The 17,761-nt window shown below is 52.8% G+C and overlaps 1 protein-coding gene across 5 annotated transcripts in view; it reads left to right on the plus strand.

Moving 5' to 3' along the window:
* Positions 1-994: 994 nt before the first annotated feature.
* Positions 995-17,761, plus strand: part of PGAP3 (post-GPI attachment to proteins phospholipase 3) — a 28,746-nt gene continuing 11,979 nt past the window's right edge. The window contains exons 1-6 of one of the 5 annotated variants that reach the window (XM_075911398.1): positions 1,007-1,270; positions 3,763-3,860; positions 6,231-6,353; positions 13,793-13,855; positions 14,763-14,824; positions 17,338-17,474. In XM_075911398.1, coding sequence (XP_075767513.1) covers positions 1,084-1,270; positions 3,763-3,860; positions 6,231-6,353; positions 13,793-13,855; positions 14,763-14,824; positions 17,338-17,474 — 670 coding nt within the window. In that variant the 5' untranslated portion in view covers positions 1,007-1,083. The other 4 variants (XM_075911399.1, XM_075911397.1, XM_075911400.1 and 1 more) reach the window with 4 other exon arrangements.

The raw sequence follows: 17,761 nt of genomic DNA on the forward strand, positions 1-17,761 counted from the left end.
TGTGATAGCTGAGCTCTGACAGCACTGCGGTCTAGTGGTTAGAGCAGGGAAGTCTGGAGGGCAGGATTATGGGAACCAATATCCAATCCCAAGATTCCTGACTCCCCTGCTCTGACCACTAGATCATGCTCCCTTCAGAGCTCAGCTCCCTCCGCGGAAACCTGGGAGTCGATATTGGTTCCCATAAGTCTCTCAACTTGGAGAGACAGACTCCATTTCCCATGATCCTCTCTTCTGAGGCGGTGCGTGTCCCTGTGTAAGAAAGTTATTACTTCCCATGATCCTCTCTGCCCTGAGTGGGGCTACACACTTTCCCATGATCCTCTTTGCTTTGGAGGGGGGGGTAAGACACTATTTCCCATGAGCCTCTCTGCCCTGGGAGCTAGACACTATTTCCCATGATCCTTTCTGCCTTGGAGGTGTAAGACACTATTTCCCATGATCCTCTCTGCCCTGGGAGCTAGACACTATTTCCCATGAGCCTCTCTGCCCTGGGAGCTAGACACTATTTCCCATGATCCTCTCTGCCCTGGGAGCTAGACACTATTTCCCATGAGCCTCTCTGCCCTAGGAGCTAGACACTATTTCCCATGAGCCTCTCTGCCCTGGGAGCTAGACACTATTTCCCATGATCCTTTCTGCCTTGGAGGTGTAAGACACTGTTTCCCATGATCCTCTCTGCCCTGGGAGCTAGACACTATTTCCCATGAGCCTCTCTGCCCTAGGAGCTAGACACTATTTCCCATGATCCTCTCTGCCCTGGGAGCTAGACGCTATTTCCCATGATGCTCTCTGCTGTGGAGGGGGTAAGACACTATTTCCCATGAGCCTCTCTGCCCTGGGGGGGGGACACTATTTCCCATGAGCCTCTCTGCCCTAGAGGCGAGACATTAGTTCCCATGATCCTCTCTGCCCTGGGGAGCGGACACTTTTCCATGAGCCTCTCTGCTGTGGGAGGGGCCGTCACTCTTTCCCATGAGCCTCTTCGCCCGCAGCGAGGAACGTTTGCGCGCAGCCCGTGTTTCCGGGGGGAAGCTTCCCCTTCCGGTGCGGCCGGAAGCGGCGGTCCCAGGGTCCGGCGGGATGACGGCGAAGGGGGCCGCGCTGCTGCTGCTGCTCGGGGCGGCGGCGCCGGGCTCGGTGCGGGGCTCGCAGGGGGACCGGGAGCCCGTGTACCGGGACTGCCTGGCCCAGTGCGAGCGGCGCAACTGCTCGGGGGCCGGCCTGAGACACTTCCGCTCCCGGCAGCCGCTCTACATGAGCCTCACAGGTACCGCCCCTGGGCCCTGGCCACGCCCACCCACCGTGTGGCCCCGCCCCTAGGACGCTAGCCACGCCCTCTTTCCTTGTAGGGCGCGCGAGCCCTGCCCATGCGACCTGGCCACGCCCCCTCTCCTAATAGCTCCACCCCATGCTCCTCATGCCCGCTCCCCAGTATGGCCTGGCACCAGTGGTAACTCCCCTCCCCCCTGCACGCACTGTGCCAGCCCCTCCCCGACCCACCCTCCAGATCTTTGTCCTCACCCTGTAACCCCTCATCCCCTGGTCCCCTAAGCAGCAGCACCTGCACGCGGTGGCATTCCCAGATCCTATTGGCTGTCGGGCCTCTGTTCCCCCAGGCCACAAAACTCCTGCCATCTGCATCTTCAGTAACCCTCCTCCACCCCAGGATTCTTCTCCTCATGCCATAAATCCCTCATCCCCAGTTCCCCAGGCAGAAGCACATGCATGCTCTGGCATTCCCAGACACCCCTTCCAGGAACTTGTTCCCCCAGAGCCCAGATCTCTCCCTTCCTTGCCTGGAACCTGTTTCCCTCAAGCCTTCTGATCAGTAGCTTGAAGGAAACAGGTTCAGGGCAGCTTGATGGAGGTGACGTGGGGAGACATTCAGGCTGACGGTGCAGCAAGCAAGCCAGGACCAGTGAGGTAATATCTTTTATTGGACTGACTTCTGCTTGTGAGCGAGACAAATTTACACAGAGCGCTTTTCAGATCTGGAAAAGGTAATTTGAGTGTCACACTAAATATAAAGTGAAGCAAATTGCTTAGCATAAGGAGTAAACATGTCATAAGAGACCATTCAAGGTGACCACTCAACACCTCTGCTGTAGCAAGACGGAGGCGGGCTAGTGGATTATTGATTGTTGTAATGAGCCATAAGTCCAGTCTTTTATTAACTCCATGATTTTTAGAGTCCAACAAGTTATGAATTTAAGGCGTTCCTTCTAGTTTTTCCCATCCTGTGTGGAATGAATTTTGTTATGTGCACCAGTATGGAGATAATATGTATACTTCACCTTCATATTGGTGCAAATAACAAAATTCATGTGGTGGAGGTGGGGCTGAGAGGATTGGAGTGTGGGAGGGGACTCAGTGCTGGGGCTTGGGGTGCAGGAGTGTGAGGGCTCTGGCTGGGGTGTGGGCTCTGGGGGCTGGGGAACCGGGTATGGGGAGTTCAGGGCTGGGGCAGAGTATAGGGTTCTAGGGTGTTGCTGGGGATGAGAAACTCAGAGGGCAGAGGGTTGGGCTCGGGGGTGGGTGAGAGCTCTGGTTGGGGGTGTGGGCTCTGGGGTGTGGGAGCCAGAGATGAGAGGGGTTCAAGGCTGGGGCAGAAGATTGGGGTTTGGGGGTGAGGGCTCTGGCAGGGGGTGTAGGCTTTGGGGTGGGGATGGGGATGAGGGGTTTGCAGTGCAGGAGGATGGTATAGTGGGGAGAGAGGACTCCCTCTAGCTTTTTTCCCCTGCCGTAGCACCTGAGCTGGGTGTGGGGAGATGTACCTCTCCCCACTGCAGCAGCTCCGGGGCGGGGACAGCAGGATAGGTGTCCCTCACTCCGTCTGGCAGGTTCAGGCCAGGGCTGGGTTTGGGCTGGGGGAGGGATGCCACAGTAGGTCCAGGTTGGGGCTTGGTTCAGACCAGAGGAGGGCCACTGCAGTAGGGCCAAGCCAGGGCTGGGTTCAGGCCATCCCTCCCCAGGGCATGTCCACATCATACAACCCACGTCCCTGTTGGAGATCTAAGCAGGTGTACTGAGGACTAAGTGAGCAGAGGCCAGGCTTTTCCTAGAGAAGTGGTTTCTTCCTGTTCAGACTGATGTATGTGGGTGTAGGGCCTTGCAGTGCTCTCGCCTGCTCTGTCCCCATTCTGGGCATGCCTACACAGAAGGAAAACCCTGGCTGGTCTGTGCCAGCTGACTTGGGCTTGTGGGGCTCGAGCTGTGGGTCTGTTTCATTGCTGGATAGATTTCTGGGCTCCAGCACCCTGCGAGGGTCCCAGAGCAACTCCGACATCTGCACAGCAATGAAATGGCCCCAGAGCCTGAGCCCCAACTGTGGTCGGCACTGGCCAGCCATGGGTTTTTCTCCGCTTTGTAAACAAGCCAGTAGAAAGGTCTCTGAATGCAGAACTCTCACTTTTGCCTGTTGGAGATCATATGCTCCGGTCCCTTGCTTATTTGTGAGCGTAACTTACAGCAAATACAGCAGAAGAGCAATCAGAAAACGCCCCCTAGTGCCGGCGCCTTCAGCACTGCGGTCAGTCAGTTGATTTCCTCGCTTAATGTATGTACAAAGAAGGAAGCATCCTGGACGTTGACACTACCAAAGGGAGGGTCAGACCCACTTGAGCAATAAACACATGGATGGAGCTACATTTCTGTGCCTTCCTCCTTCTCTGATCCACCCAGCCTGACCGGCTAAAATCAATTCTACATTGCACTGTTGTCACCTCCTAACAAGTGGCTCCCTCTTTGTGTCTCTTTCAGGCTGGACCTGCAAAGATGACTGTAAATATGAATGCATGTGGCTTACAGTGGGGCTTTATGAACAGGAAGGTCACCGAGTGCCTCAGTTTTATGGCAAGGTGAGCAGTATTTTGGCCCAGAGCCATTTGGCTCCTAATCAGAACTCCTATGACTAGTGCTGCAGTCATACAGTGCCTCTGTCTTTGCCTGGTTTGGTGAACTAGCAGCTGTTAGTTCTTGGACCAGCCCTGTGGAAAAAAAAGTCCTGTCATTTTGGGGAACTGCTTGTGCCTTGCTTATGGGCACTTGGTTCAAAGATGCCCCCCCACACACCCACACCCCAACCTGTGCCATGAAGTTTTTAAGTTTTTTGCTTCATAGAAGATGGCTTGCTTGGTCCCATTAGCAACCTGCCAGCTCAGTGGAAAGGAGGCTCATTGTTTAGAAACTAGTCAGCTCCTGCAAGTTCTCCTCTTTCTGTTTTTCGCCTCTTCATCTCTGCATGAGAAACAGGATCTTACAGGTGAGATACATGTGAGCGGTATCTAGCACTGTGGAAAGGATAGGCTGTGAGTGAGGCTGAGAATCAATAGACTTAGATTTGACTTGTACCTCCGCTTGTTACGGATGTTGGGAAATAATATATGGCCAGGTTTTCAAAAGTCCCCTCTAGTTAAGGCTTTTCTGGGTTTTTATTATTATTATTATTATTATCAGGGCTTGACAAATCATTGAATCTACTCGCCTGTGGTGAGTAGATTTCAGCCGGTCACCCTGTTCACAGGTGGCGCGTGCATGCACAATGCGGGTCTTGCGCATGCGCTGCGGGGCTGGTGAGTGGATTTCGCTGCCGTTTGTCAAGCCCTGATTATTATTATTTTGTAAGTACTCCTCTAGGGTACATCTACGCAGCTGCGTTATTTCAGAATAACTGACGTTATTCCGAAATAACATAGCGTGCGTCTACACTTCAAACCTTTATTTCAAAATAATGTCGAACTGGAGGACTTCTTACTCCGACTCCTGGTAACCCTCGTTTCACGAGGCGTAAGGGAAGTCGAAGGAAGAGGGTTCTTCCTTCTACTTCCTGTTGTGTAGACAGAGCCAAAAGCCAAATGAAGCTATTTCGACTTCAGCTACGCAATTGTAGAAATCCCCCTAGAGACTCCCATGACCTGTTTTTAGCAGGGCTGGGTGGTCACAACTTCCCTTGACCCCATTCGAAGCCCTGGGCTCGCTGCAGCCTCTGAAAATCAGGCCCACAATGCCTCAGCACGAGCTTTTCCTCAGAGAGCGTGAGCCTTAACCTCTTGGAGCCAAGGTTCCTGTGTAAAAAGCAAAATCACTAGTGGGGTAATTATATGCACCGACAGGAGGGTTATGTGGCTAAATCATTAATGTTTGCTAAGCTCTCCAAGAGCCTGGCATTGAAGGTGCTAGTGAGCGGCAAAGTATTCTGAATTATTCATTGTTTTCATATGTGCTGAAGGCTCCCACTGAGAAGCCTGCTGGGAACATCCAACAGAGACGTGTTTTATGATGCTTCTAAACAAACCAACCAAAAAAAAATCGTTTCCATCCTCAGTGAAAATCCATCCGCACAAGAGAGGTCCCGAATCTCTAGCCCATCTCTGCGACCAGGAGCCTGTCTGTGATCTGTGTGGATCCTGACTGGCAACTTCATAGAGGCTCAAAAGAATTTTAAACAAGATCCTTTAACCCCCTGTGCCACCCCGTTTCTGTGCCATATGCCCCTGATAACCTGGTGGCATTAGCATGCACGTCTGGGCTTGACTTCACTCTGATTTCAGCTCTGATCCTGTTTCCATTAGGCATCCTGAGGAATGTATATAGAGGCAGATTGGTCTCGTAGTTCAGGCACTTGACGTGCGTGGAAGTGCCAAGAATTCCCTGTATGACCTTGGGCAAGTTGGTCTCTCTCTCTCTGCTGTAGCTGTCTGCAAATCAGGCGGTAATTCTCTCCCTTTCTTGCCTATCTTGTCTGTGTAGGTAGTAACCTTTTCAAGGCAGGGACTTCCTTCCTGTATGCACATACGGCAGCTAGCATGGGCAGAGGGCTGTTTTTTAGGGCACGTTTACGTATTATTGTCATGTATACATTAGTCTTGCATAGATACAAGACTCATTTTTGTACAGCCTCCCTCCCCCTCACCCCCCCAAAAAAAAGTTTTGATAAACTGCAAGAGAAGAGTTGGCTAGAAAGAGGAAGAAGAAAATTCCGCTGGAAGGAGGTAAGGTTTAAAACAAAGCTCAGAGTTGTCCCAAGAACGGTGTTTGACTTTTTTTTTTTTTCACCTGGAGCTGCAATCTGACTGTTCCATCAGGGTGGAAGGTTTAATTACTGCCACGGACACCTGGCAGGAGGGAACTGGAAATGTGAATTTGTTTTGTTAACGATGTCCCTCTTTTTTCCTTCCCATTTTACTTTTATTTTCTAGTGGCCCTTTTCCCGCTTCCTGTTCTTCCAGGAACCTGCTTCTGCCTTTGCTTCTTTCCTTAACGGACTTGCCAACTTTGTGATGTTGACAAGATACAAAGCATCCGTCCCGCCTTCATCTCCCATGTACCACACCTGTATTGCCTTTGCCTGGGTAGGTAGCTTCACAACTTCTGTGGGTTCTGTCTCCTCATTCCTTTCCTTCCTCTTCCCCAGCTGCTTTATAGAACTTCCTGCTTTTATTTGGTTTTTAATAGTGACTCTGTGTATGATAATGGTCATTTAGATGGTGCTTTCCATCCCAATGTGATTTGCGGAAGGGACTGCTTAGGAAGGAACAATCCATTTCACACGTACAGAATGGGAAGCGACTGTTTAGGGAGGAGTACTGCAAAAAGGGATCTAGGGGTCATAGTGGACCACAAGCTAAATATGAGTCAACAACATGATGCTGTTGCAAAAAAAGCAAACATGATTCTGGGAGGCATTAATGGGCGAGTTGTGAGCAAGACACGAGAAGTCATTCTTCCACTCTACTCTGCGCTGATTAGGCCTCAGTTGGAGTATAGTGTCCAGTTCTGGGCACCACATTTCAAGAAAGATGTGGAGAAATTGGAGAAGGTCCAGAGAAGAGCAACATGAATGATTAAAGGTCTAGAGAACATGACCTATGAAGGAAGACTGAAAGAATTGGCCTTGTTTAGTTTGGAAAGGAGAAGAAGAGAGGGGACATGATAGCAGTTTTTAGGTATCTAAAAGGGTGTCACAAGGAGGATGGAGAAAAATTGTTCTCCTTGGCCTCTGAGGATAGGACAAGAAGCAAACTTCCTAACTGTTAGGGTGGTTAAACACTGGAATAAATTGCCTAGAGAGGTTGTGGAATCTCCATCTCTGGAGATATTTAAGAGCAGGATAGCTAGACATCTATCGGGGATGATCTAGACAGTGCTTGGTCCTGCCATGAGGGCAGGGGACTGGACTTGATGACCTCTCGAGGTCCCTTCCAGTTCTAGTGTTCTATGATTCTAAAATGCAGCTACGTCTGGAGTGGAGTTCAGGAGCGATCTGACAGCAGAAAGGGTAGGGAGGAAAGAAGTGCATCGGATCTGTTGAAAATGAGAGTATTTGAAGGTGGAAGAATGCAGTGGCCCAAGTGGGAATTTCTCCTTGTAAATGAGAGACGTGTGTGACATGGCTTTCACTTTGAAGAGTAGTTTTTTAGGAAGCACGTCACTGTTAAATGATGGCACAGATTTCATGCATATTGGCCTTGATCCCGAAATTGACACCACATGGGTTCAGCCATGCTCTGTGTGGAGCCCCACTATCTTCAACAGGACTTCTTGTAAGGGCTGGGTCGGTCAGTTGCAGGCGTGGGGCCCTTTTTAGGAGTGGAGCCTTCTGGCTGCTGAGTTGTTGGTTTCCAGCCTTGGTGGCAGACGGCCATGGACTGCTCAGGTGACCTGGAGGTCTGTCCAGTGCACATAGCCTGGCCAGGCACTGGGCAAAGGTCCCTCCATATCGTCTCCCTTGTGCCCGACTGGCCAAGCAGTTTCTGTCACTTTGGAGGCCTGGACGAGATTTTGACCTTCCACTTGTAAATCCCGGGTGTAACAACTGTGCCAAGGAGGCAAGAGTCTGGGGAAGCAATCGAGTGCCCAGCGCCGCAGAGGCCATGTCTAGAATATCGCTCCAAGTGGCGTCTCTCCAGTGAACTTGCTTCTGGAGCTCGGCTCCAGTGACACTTGGTGCATAGAGAATTAGAAATGAATCATGCTTTGTCTCTGGGCCTCTGTGTGCTCACCACAGCCCCTGTTACAACAAACCTAACTGAGGTCTCCTCTCTAAACAGCTGCCTGCAGGGCATATCCTTGCAATGAAGATCCTGCTAAAGAGAAATTCTCCACAGCCCTGTTGTTAATTTATCTCACATGAGCGGGAATTGCTCCAGAATTGGTGAACGTGCCTGCTCATTTTTGCACACAGTGCTTCTGTCCATTTCTGCGTCGCACCACTGAGGAACTGTGCAGTTATCTGCTCTCTAACATGGGCCACAGTCTCACCCAGTCACCCCTGTCTTGGGCCCGTTTTGTGTTTGGCTATAGCATCTCCTCCAGAAGAGCATCCAGCCTTGATCCGACGGTAGCTAGTGCCAGTTGCTAACTCTCGCTGCTTTAAAAAAAGGGAGACTTTGTGCCTGGTTCTGAGACCTTTTTATGTCGTCATCTGAGACGGCAGCAAACCTACGGTTTCACCCCACTTTCAGAGTTTTCCAGACAGGTGAGTGGGTGGGTTAGCCGAACGAATTCCTGGTTCGTGGCTTGCCTACTGCTAGGACGGTAAAAGCAGCCCTGCATACGTGCTGTTAGGATAGCGAGATGGGGGAGTTTGCTGCTCAGGTTTCCATTCACACACACAAAGAAACGTGACCTTGCTCCTTGCCCTAAGGGGATTACGAATGCCTCTTGTGTATTGTTCCCAGCCGCCCGTGATAGAGTACGGCTCTCCATGTAGCGATGAATAGTGCCGTGTGTTTGTGAAAGAGAGCAGACCCTCAGCTGTCACCGTCGGAGGCCGTCAGTCTAAATGCAGCGGATTAACTTGACTCGTTCTGTGTTGTTGAATTCCTCAGGTTACAGCCTCCTAGATGTGCTGTATTCTGAGGTGCTGGGTTACCCGACTGCTCTGTGGCAGCCTAAAATAGCACCCCGGCTTCTCCGTGCCCCCACGCCCCTCCCACTCCGGGACAGTAGAAGTCTTCCTTAGTATTCTGGGGTCCCTTGGAAAACTGCTCATTTTAATCCAGCCACGCCAAATTCTTCTGGGTTTCAGCAGCTAAATCAGGATGAGCGTCATCCAGATGAATCAGGTTACTCTGAGCCTGCAGTTGAGAGCAGGATGTGTCTCTGTCGTTAGCAAGGGGACTGCGCTTCACCGTTCCAGCTGTCAGCACCGGGCTATTCGATAGGATCAATTTTCAGCTGATTAAACCGTGTTTGCTTCCTGGTTTCTTAATGTAGCCTTTGGCCTGGTTCTCCTTCCTCCTTGAAAAGCAGTTTATTCCTTACGGCTCCACAGAGGGTTTCCCCTCCTTTGTTCTGATTCTTCCCTTACCCAGCTCTCATCTCGGCCCGTAAACTTTTCATCTCTGCCTTGTTTGGCTCCTTCCCAGTGCCCCCCTTGACTTTCTTGGGTGAGTTTGCTGGCACCAAAGAAAGGACTTTTGCTCACATGATCATTGGGTTATCGGCCCTCAGTAGCTAGGCTAAGCTTTCAGTTGGGACTTCACAGGCGATTGCGGTTCCCCTGGTCCATTAAGTCAGATGCCAAGAGCTGATGCTTCAGGGGAAGATGACAAACATCCCGCTCCTGGCTAGCTGGGCATAGTTGTATGAAGGGGGGACTTCCCTTCCTCGTGACGGCCGGGCTGTGCCCTGAAGCATGAGACCTGATTTTTCTCTCAGTGCATCATTACAGATGATACGGCTCATGAAGCTGTCCAGCCCTCACCTTGGATGGGACTACAGTGCTTTTGTGGCCCCACACCTGTGCGTTAGGGTCTGCAGCACACGGGCAGGCCCCAGGGGTGGGCTTGGCTGAGATCTGGGTGGAGCAGGTGTGCGTTGGACATAGCAAGCGGTGTCTGTAGCGCTGCCGTTGCTGGAGAGAGGAAAGGATTCTCCTTGTTGCCACTGGGAATTGGAATGCTACGGCCTTGAAAATCTGCAAAGCGAAAGCCCGGGTCGTCATGCAGGGCTGGGGGACCTTTTTTGGGTCAGGGACCACTGACCCACAGAAAAATCAGTCGGGGGCCACGCACACATGAGAAACAAACAAAAAAAATCCCCAAACAAATGATCCCTCGTTGACATGGGCCCCTGGCAGGCTCAGGCTAGTAGATTTTGTGTGCTCCAGCCCCCAGGGAGGGCGGCAGGGGCTGCAGTGCCAGCACAGGCTCCCCAATGCTGGGGGGAGCCCTGAGGGCCAGATCCAGGCAAGCTGGGGGCCACATCCGGCCCCTGGGCCTTAGGTTCACCCCACCCCCGTCCTATAGGGATTTAGAGTTCTTCATTCAGCCTAACTCCTAGGGGGCCTGGTGCCCAATGCAGCTGTCCACCCAGAGCAGGCAGTGAGGGGCAGGGGGAGCCTCGGGGAGGGGTTTGTAGGTGGCTAGCTGGGTGGGGAGCTCCGTAAGCTAGCCAGGGGTGGATACTAGGAGAGGGGCTTAGGCACCGGAGGAGTTGGCTTGGTGCCCCCAGTCTGAGAGAGGTGCCTTCCTCTGCACTGGCTCCTCAGCCACAAACCCTCTTCTGGAGCAAGGGCTGAGCTGGCTCAGGTGCCGAAGTCACCTGTGCCCGAGCCGCCAAACCTCTTGCTGTCTTGCCCAGCATTTCCTTGTACCCCCGCTGTCGTGCGCGGGCGCTCCGCCAGCTGGTGGGCAGCAGGAAAGGTAGTTACCCAGGCAGCAGAGGAGTGGTACCTGAATGGTGGATTTAGGCAGCCGTGTGCCTCTTCAGATGCCTGGGTGCCTTTTAAGGATCGTGGCCTAAGTGCCAACAAGGACCGTTGTGTGCATAAGCCAGGATGAGACTTGATGTGGGGTGGCAGATTATCCCTCATCTGTGGGGTTCTTGCACCTTCCTCTGCAGCATCCGGGGCTGGTGCCGGTCAGACAGGACGCTGGGCGAGACAGCCCGTGGCTCTGATCCATTCTTGCCAGCTCACACGGCGTGGGCTAGCTGGGGTTAATCCCCGTGTCCCGTGAAATGAGCGACGACTGGCTGGTGTGCGGTGAAACAGCAGCACTCCCTGGAGACACAGGCTGAGCCATGTTTAAGAGAAGGTGGTTAACACCTCTTCTGACCCTGGGCAGGTGTCCAAGTGCAGACCTCTTACTGCCGTGTTGCCATGGGAAAGTGCCCACACAGCCCTGTGGGGTGGAGACCGCAGTGGGGCCAGAAGTAGTGTAGGACCTGAGCAGAGGCTGCGAAGTGGCATTTATGGGCGCTGCACCGAAATCTGGCCACCTTTGGATCCACTTCTCAAAGCCCCCGCAATTACGGCGCTAGGCAGGCAAGGCGTTTGGATAGTGGACGCAGGCCGCCCGTTTGTCTCCCGAGTGTTCGGACAAACAGCTGATCCAGAAAAGTGTGCTGCTCCGTCAGCTGCTGCGTCTCCACATCCAGTGTTTGGGGCCCTCTTGGCAGGGAGATTGACGGGATGTTGCGTGGCTGTGTGACGCAAAGGAGGCTAATAGCGGTAGCCACGTCCTCTCCCATCTAGCCTGCCTCAGCTAACGAGGCGACGGAGCATAGCAGCTCGGTAAAGGGAAACGAGAGTCTTGCGCGACACTGGCCGTATTCCTCGCTTACCGAACACCACTGACTTTCCTGGAGTTAGGCGGATTTGGCCTGCTCTTGATTACCTCTTACACTCCTGCTCCTTCTAGAAATTCTGTTTGTCCTCTTCCTCCCTCTCTGGTCCCCATGGAGTAGTCTGGGAAATTGGTGCTCTTCCCCTCCACCTGCTCCCCATGCTGCCAGGAACTCCAGAGGACCTTTATGCTGCAGAAAGAACCCCCAGCAGCCAGTCTCAAAGCCCAACTCTGCATAGCAGGACGTGAGCGCCGGTGCTAAAAATAGCATGTCGACATTCCTGCTTGGGCTGTGAAACCCAACCTCCCTCCCCCTCCCCCTCCCCCTCTCCCACCCCCCGGGTTTCAGAGCCCAAGCTCTTACCCAGGGGCTGTAACCGTAGATTGTTTCTTTGCACTTAGTCGGTTTCTGGTTTCGTTAGTTCGGCCAGATGATTGATTCCCTCTGGTGATTTAAAGCTGCTTCCTGTGTCGCACAGGAGCATCCTTTTAATCTAGTAATTGGAGGCTCCGCTGGACTCTTCCCTCCATTCTAAGTCACTTTAGTGAGCTACTGTCAGTATTTGGCTTCCCCCCACCTGAGCTGCTGTAGGCTTGTGCTTCGTAGAATCCTAGAGCTGGAAGAGACCTCAGGAGTCAAGTCCAGCCCCCTGCCCAAGGCAGGACCAATCCCAACTCAATCAACCCAGCCAGGGCTTTGTCAAGCTGAGACTTAAAAACCTCTTGGGATGGAGATTCCACCACCTCCCTAGGGAACCCATCCCAGGGCTTCCCCACCCTCCTAGGGAAAGAGTTTTTCCTAATATCCAACCTAGACCTCCCCCACTGCAACTTGAGACTGTTGCTCCTTGTTCAGCCGTCTGGCACAACTGAGAACAGCCTCTCTCCATCCTCTTTGGAACCCCCCTTCAGGAAGTTGAAGGCTGCTATCAAATCCCCCCTCGCTCTTCTCTTCTGCAGACTAAACAAACCCAGATCCCTCAGCCTCTCCTCGTAAGCCATGTGCTCCAGCCCCCTCATCATTGTGGTTGCCCTCCACTGGACCCTCTCCAATGCGTCCACACCCTTTCTATAGTGAGGGCCATTAAACGGGACTTCATAAAATAAGAAACACTAGTCATGCCCTCCCCGCTTCCCCTTTGAAGATTCACTGGGGCTCGTGCACCCAGACTGCGGAAGGAGCCAAAAGGTTGGGTCCGTTAGAATCCTAGAACACTAGAACTGGAAGGGACCTCGAGATCATCAAGTCCAGTCCCCTGGGTGTGGGTCCGCTGAAAATCTCAGGTATGCAGCCCAAGGCTGTTGATTTCCTGATCTTATAATCCTTTTTGCGAGAGCTCATTTGCTTGCAGGGATTAAAATGTATCAGGAGAGAGCGAGAGAGACTGGGAGGGGGGAAAAGGGTGTTAATTGTGCACCAGGAGGCGTATGTGACTCTTATATAAGGTTGCAGGCACCGTGTGGAGGTTCAGTGTGTGTTCGCCTAAGGATTGCAAAGCTTTCTCCAGGCATTTAATTAAACTCGCAAAATCCCTGAGAAACAGGTATTATTATTGCCACTTCAGCTGTATAAACAGAATTGCAGCAAATGTCACCTAGGAGCTGTGCTTCAGTTCTGGCGTATTTTTAAATATATATGCTGCCGTGGCAAGAAAAAACGACGACAAAACCAGGCATGTAGAAATGAGCTTTCTGGGAAGTGAAACAGGCTCCGAAGGAGTGTTGGTGCTTCCCGCTCTTGCAGGTTTTACCCAGAGGTCGGCGGAAGATGTCAAACCGTGAGGCATGGTCATGGTGTGGGAATCACTGGATAAAGTTCTGTGGCCTGGGATATGAGATGAGACTAGATCACTGTAACAGTCCCTTCTGGCCTTCAGTATCTATGGAAGTGTTCGCACAGTGCGAGGGCCTTTGGCAGCGGCTGGTGACAGACGCCTGTGGGCGAGGTTGAGCCCCGAGTTCCTTCTGTGCAGTTCTGTGGGTGTCCGTGGCGTTTTGGGGTACATGAGGTTTGACAAATGGGTCAGCGTCCATTCTCCTCTCTGGTTAAATGGCGCCTTTGCTTATTAACCATGAAAGGGTTTGTCAAAAGCGTACTCCTAAGTTGTCGTTTCATGCGTGCTTGTGAATGGATCCAGTCTCCTGGGTTTCTCTTAGTCCCCTGCCCCAGAGACCTTGCAGTCTGCCCCCTACAGAACATCTGTCTGCCTCTTCCTTAGGTTTCATTAAATGCCTGGTTCTGGTCGATGGTCTTCCACACAAGGGACACCGATGTAACTGAGGTGAGTGCTACCCTGCTGTGAGGATCTGCGATTTACTCTGCTTCTCCACTCCCTGAAATCTACAAGGCAAACCCTGGGTGTACATGGGTTCGGTGTCTGCTGAGATATGGCTGAAGGGGGGTTGCCTTTACCCCCATAATGTTTAAAGATGCCCCTGTACTGCTGGTGTGAAATTAGAGGGGCTACAGAAGGGATCTGGTGAATCGGTCGGACCCATTCTGTCCAACAGCCGTGAGCGGAGTGAGCGCCCTCTGTGATGTGAGAGAAACCTGTGAAAATGTGACTGTAAAAACCACTTGACGCTACCTATGCTGGGATTGTCAGCTCTTTGGTCTGTGTTTGTCTAGCATCTAGCACGCTGGAGTCCGGGGCTGGGAGGGAAGCTGCCAGATGCAACTGCCAGACCAACACCAGAAACGGGCAGCCAGTTGTGGCGGGGACTAGCTGGCTGCATTTCTTCTTGGACCCCGTTGTGTCCCGTCTGGCTAGGCCCTGATCCAGCAAGGCGCTTAGGCGTGTGAAGCTAATGGTTCTACACTTGAACCTCCGTACTCCGGGTGTCCCTAATCCCAGCACACCCGTGGTACGGACCCTGGCAGGCGGAGGCGGAAGTGGTTTGGTGCGCTGTTGCTCCCTTCCCCCTAATGTCCCTGAGGCTTTTCCCTGCCCCTCCCATAGTGGCAGGGGATGGTGCCTGAGAGCAGCGGGGTGCACGGAGCCTCATGTGCCCCGGGGACCGCTGACTTCTGCCCATCAGGATTGACTAGATTAGAGAGAAGCGTAAATCTACTCTTCCCGGTTGCTATTAGCTCAGCAGTATGGCCCATTTATCTCCCTGCCTCCCATCGATGTCTGGGCTGTCCCTTGCCCTTCTACCGCTGACCTAACCAAGCCTCTCGTCCCACAGAAACTGGATTACTTTTGCGCCTCCACCGTCATCCTGCACTCCATCTACCTGTGCTGCGTCAGGTGAGCTTTGCCCCTCCCTGAGATAATTGGCGTCTCTCTGCCCGCCCACCTACAGAGTTGGCTGGCCGCCCTGCAGCTAGATATGCCATAATCTGGTCTTTACTTTCCTCCTTCCCTCTTTGTGTGAGAACCTGGCTGCTGCTTTGTTTAGCCAAGGAGCTGGGGAGGGCCCTGTCTGCGCACACAGAGGGAACGGTGTCTCCTTCTGAGAAGGAACATCATCATTGCTGCTTCCTCGCATTCAGAGAGACCTGTCGTAGAATGGTAGGACCGGAAGGGACTTTGAGAGGTCGTCTCCCCCAGTCCCCTGCCCTCACGGCCAGACTAAGGATTATCTAGAGACCATGCCAGAGTGGGGGTGTGGCCTCTCTAGGGTTAGCCACTCCAGGAACAGAAGGCACCATCTGTATGTGCCAGCGAGGTTTGTATTCTGCTGAAGAGGGCAGCTCGGGTGCCAGGTCTTGAGGCTTCTTATTGCAGTCCAAAGCTCTCAGCTACGCTACAGTTTACGAAGCAAGCCCTGGCGTAGAGTCAGGTATGGAGAGACACTGGCGTATCTGGGGCAGCAAAGTGAGCTGGGAGAGCCGTAGGCATTAAGAGGCAGGAAGACCTTCGAGCAGTGTTCCCTCTAACATTTTCCGTCCTTGGGCCGGTTGAAATTTCTTATGTGCACCATCAATATTGAGGTGGTTGTGTGTGTGTGTGTGGCTGTGCACCACCAATACAAACAAAACATGTGCACAGAATTGTAAGCAGTCCACGTGTGTGGAAGAAAATATATTCAAACAAGGGATATTTAACACAGAGCAATGCATATGCTATTTAATATGAAATTAAATAAAAAAGAAAAAGAACACTATCCTTGGAGTACATGTATCAACTTTTCTAACAGCTCAAGCTGGTACTTGCTATTTCTGACCCGTAAGAGTCAGAACTCTACCAAATAGCCAAGATCTGGCCTTAATGCAATACAATACAAAAATCGTGAAGTTCAGAGTTTGAGATCTCTGCAACACTCCCCAAACCATTCTGTGAAAAGAATCCTTTTCTTTCCTATGTTAAGCCATTAACTCCCATGTAAACTTTGGTTGAAATGCAGCCATGCAAATGTCCCGGCACACACACTTCCCTTGCTGCCTGTTCCCCCGCCTCAAGCCTATCAGAGAGGACTGTAGCGAGTCAGACACCCCAAACAAGCTGCCCCTGCCTCCACCTCACTGCACAGATGCCAGCACCCCCCGCTCCCCGCCCTCCCTGTTCCCAGAAGGCTTGAGAGTGCTGAGTTTCTGCCTGCCTCTCCTGCTGCAGAGGGACTCTCTAAACTCCCCTCTGACGCCCCATCAGCCAATTAATTAATTACTTCCTCCCCACTCCCCCTCCCCCTCTAATTGTCTCCTTATCTCCCTTTTTACGGCTGGGGAGCTCCTCAATTCAGGCAGGTAGCTGGCTCTGTTTAGCTGCTTACTCAGTGAGATGTCCCTCCGCCTGCAAATCAGCTGAGCTCCCTGCCCACACGGGACCTTTGAACTTCTGAGCGGGCGCGCAGCTTACAGGGAACCTTGCCTGTGAGTTCCCTAAACCCCGTGAACCATCCTCTGCCGGGGGTTGTGTCAGATGCTAACCTGCTTCTAGACTTCTGAGAATATCAAGTCAGAAGGAACCTTTGGATCTGCCAGTCTGACCTCGTGGGTGGCCCTGGCCACTAAATTCCCCCGGGGCCCTAGCCGGAGCTCAGTGGATGCCACAGGGAGATGCCATCAAGGCCCTGGGGCTGCGTGTGGGTTTTAATTTCTCCTCCCTCTCTCTGACGCATCAAGCCTGGCAGTGCCTGGAGATGGTGTGGGGGTGTTCCAGGGTTCTGAGCTCTCTCTCTCTCTCTCGGTTTCTCTCTCTCGGGCTAGGCTGGCTGGTTTTTGCTCACATTTCGGGGTCCAACAGGCCACCATAGGTGGGGCTGGGAAGGAATTCTCTCCCACGTAAGCTCGGCAGCGACCGAGGGAGGCCAGCCCTTCTGGCCTTGAAGTCTGAGGCTCTCCAATGGCTGGGAATAGGTTGGTGGGCGGGTGAGGGCCCAGCTCTCTGGGCTGGGAAGCGTTAGGATTGCCAGATGCCGTCACAAAAAATCCCGAACATGGTGGGGGGAAAAATTGGTTGAGCCAAAACAAAACAAAACAACCCCAGAGACCCCCAAAAAGTCACTGTGCCTATACATTCCTGCGCTCCCTGCCCCCGCCAGACACGGCTGGAGAAAAATGTCTCCCCGGCCTTCCGTCCGAGAAAAAACAGAAAATACCGGACATTTTACATATGTCCTGGGGTTTTTTTTTTTTACCGGACAGAAGACGTGATTACCGGCCTGTCCAGGTGAAAACCAGACACCTGGCAACCCTAGTAAACGTGCGAGGTGATGCAAGCTGCAGCAACTGGGGCAAAGCTTTTGGGGCATCCTGCGGGAGCTGTATAAGCCGCTGGAGTTTGCGAGCTTCTCTGCCTTGTTTTGGTTTCCATTGTAGGACCCTGGGTCTGAAACGTCCAGCCTTTGCCAATGCTTTTGGGGGTTTTCTGATCCTCTGCCTGGCCTGCCACGTCTCCTACCTCACGCTCGTGCGCTTTGACTACGGCTACAACATGGCCGCAAACGTGGTGATCGGTAAGGCCGGGGGGGAGGCAGCTTTTGGTTGGGGCCTTGGTTGCCGCGGGAACGGGACTGGGAAGGAACATGGGCCGTGGCACTGGGTGTGGTTCCCACGCAGCCTGGACTTGGGAGCTGCTTGGCGTTCGGTGTCGCCCCACGGGCGGGATGTGGCCGCTGGCGAGAGTCTGTCTCTGGGGTCTCCTCGCTGTTGCGCTGCTCCTGCGTGCTGAGGAAAGAGGGGCTGCTCCGTGCCCGGGGACTTGGGGCGTTCGTTGTCTCTCTAGCACGTGCTGGGGTGGCTC

Source organism: Pelodiscus sinensis, chromosome 29 (genome assembly GCF_049634645.1).
Source record: "Pelodiscus sinensis isolate JC-2024 chromosome 29, ASM4963464v1, whole genome shotgun sequence".
NCBI lineage: Eukaryota > Metazoa > Chordata > Testudines > Trionychidae > Pelodiscus > Pelodiscus sinensis.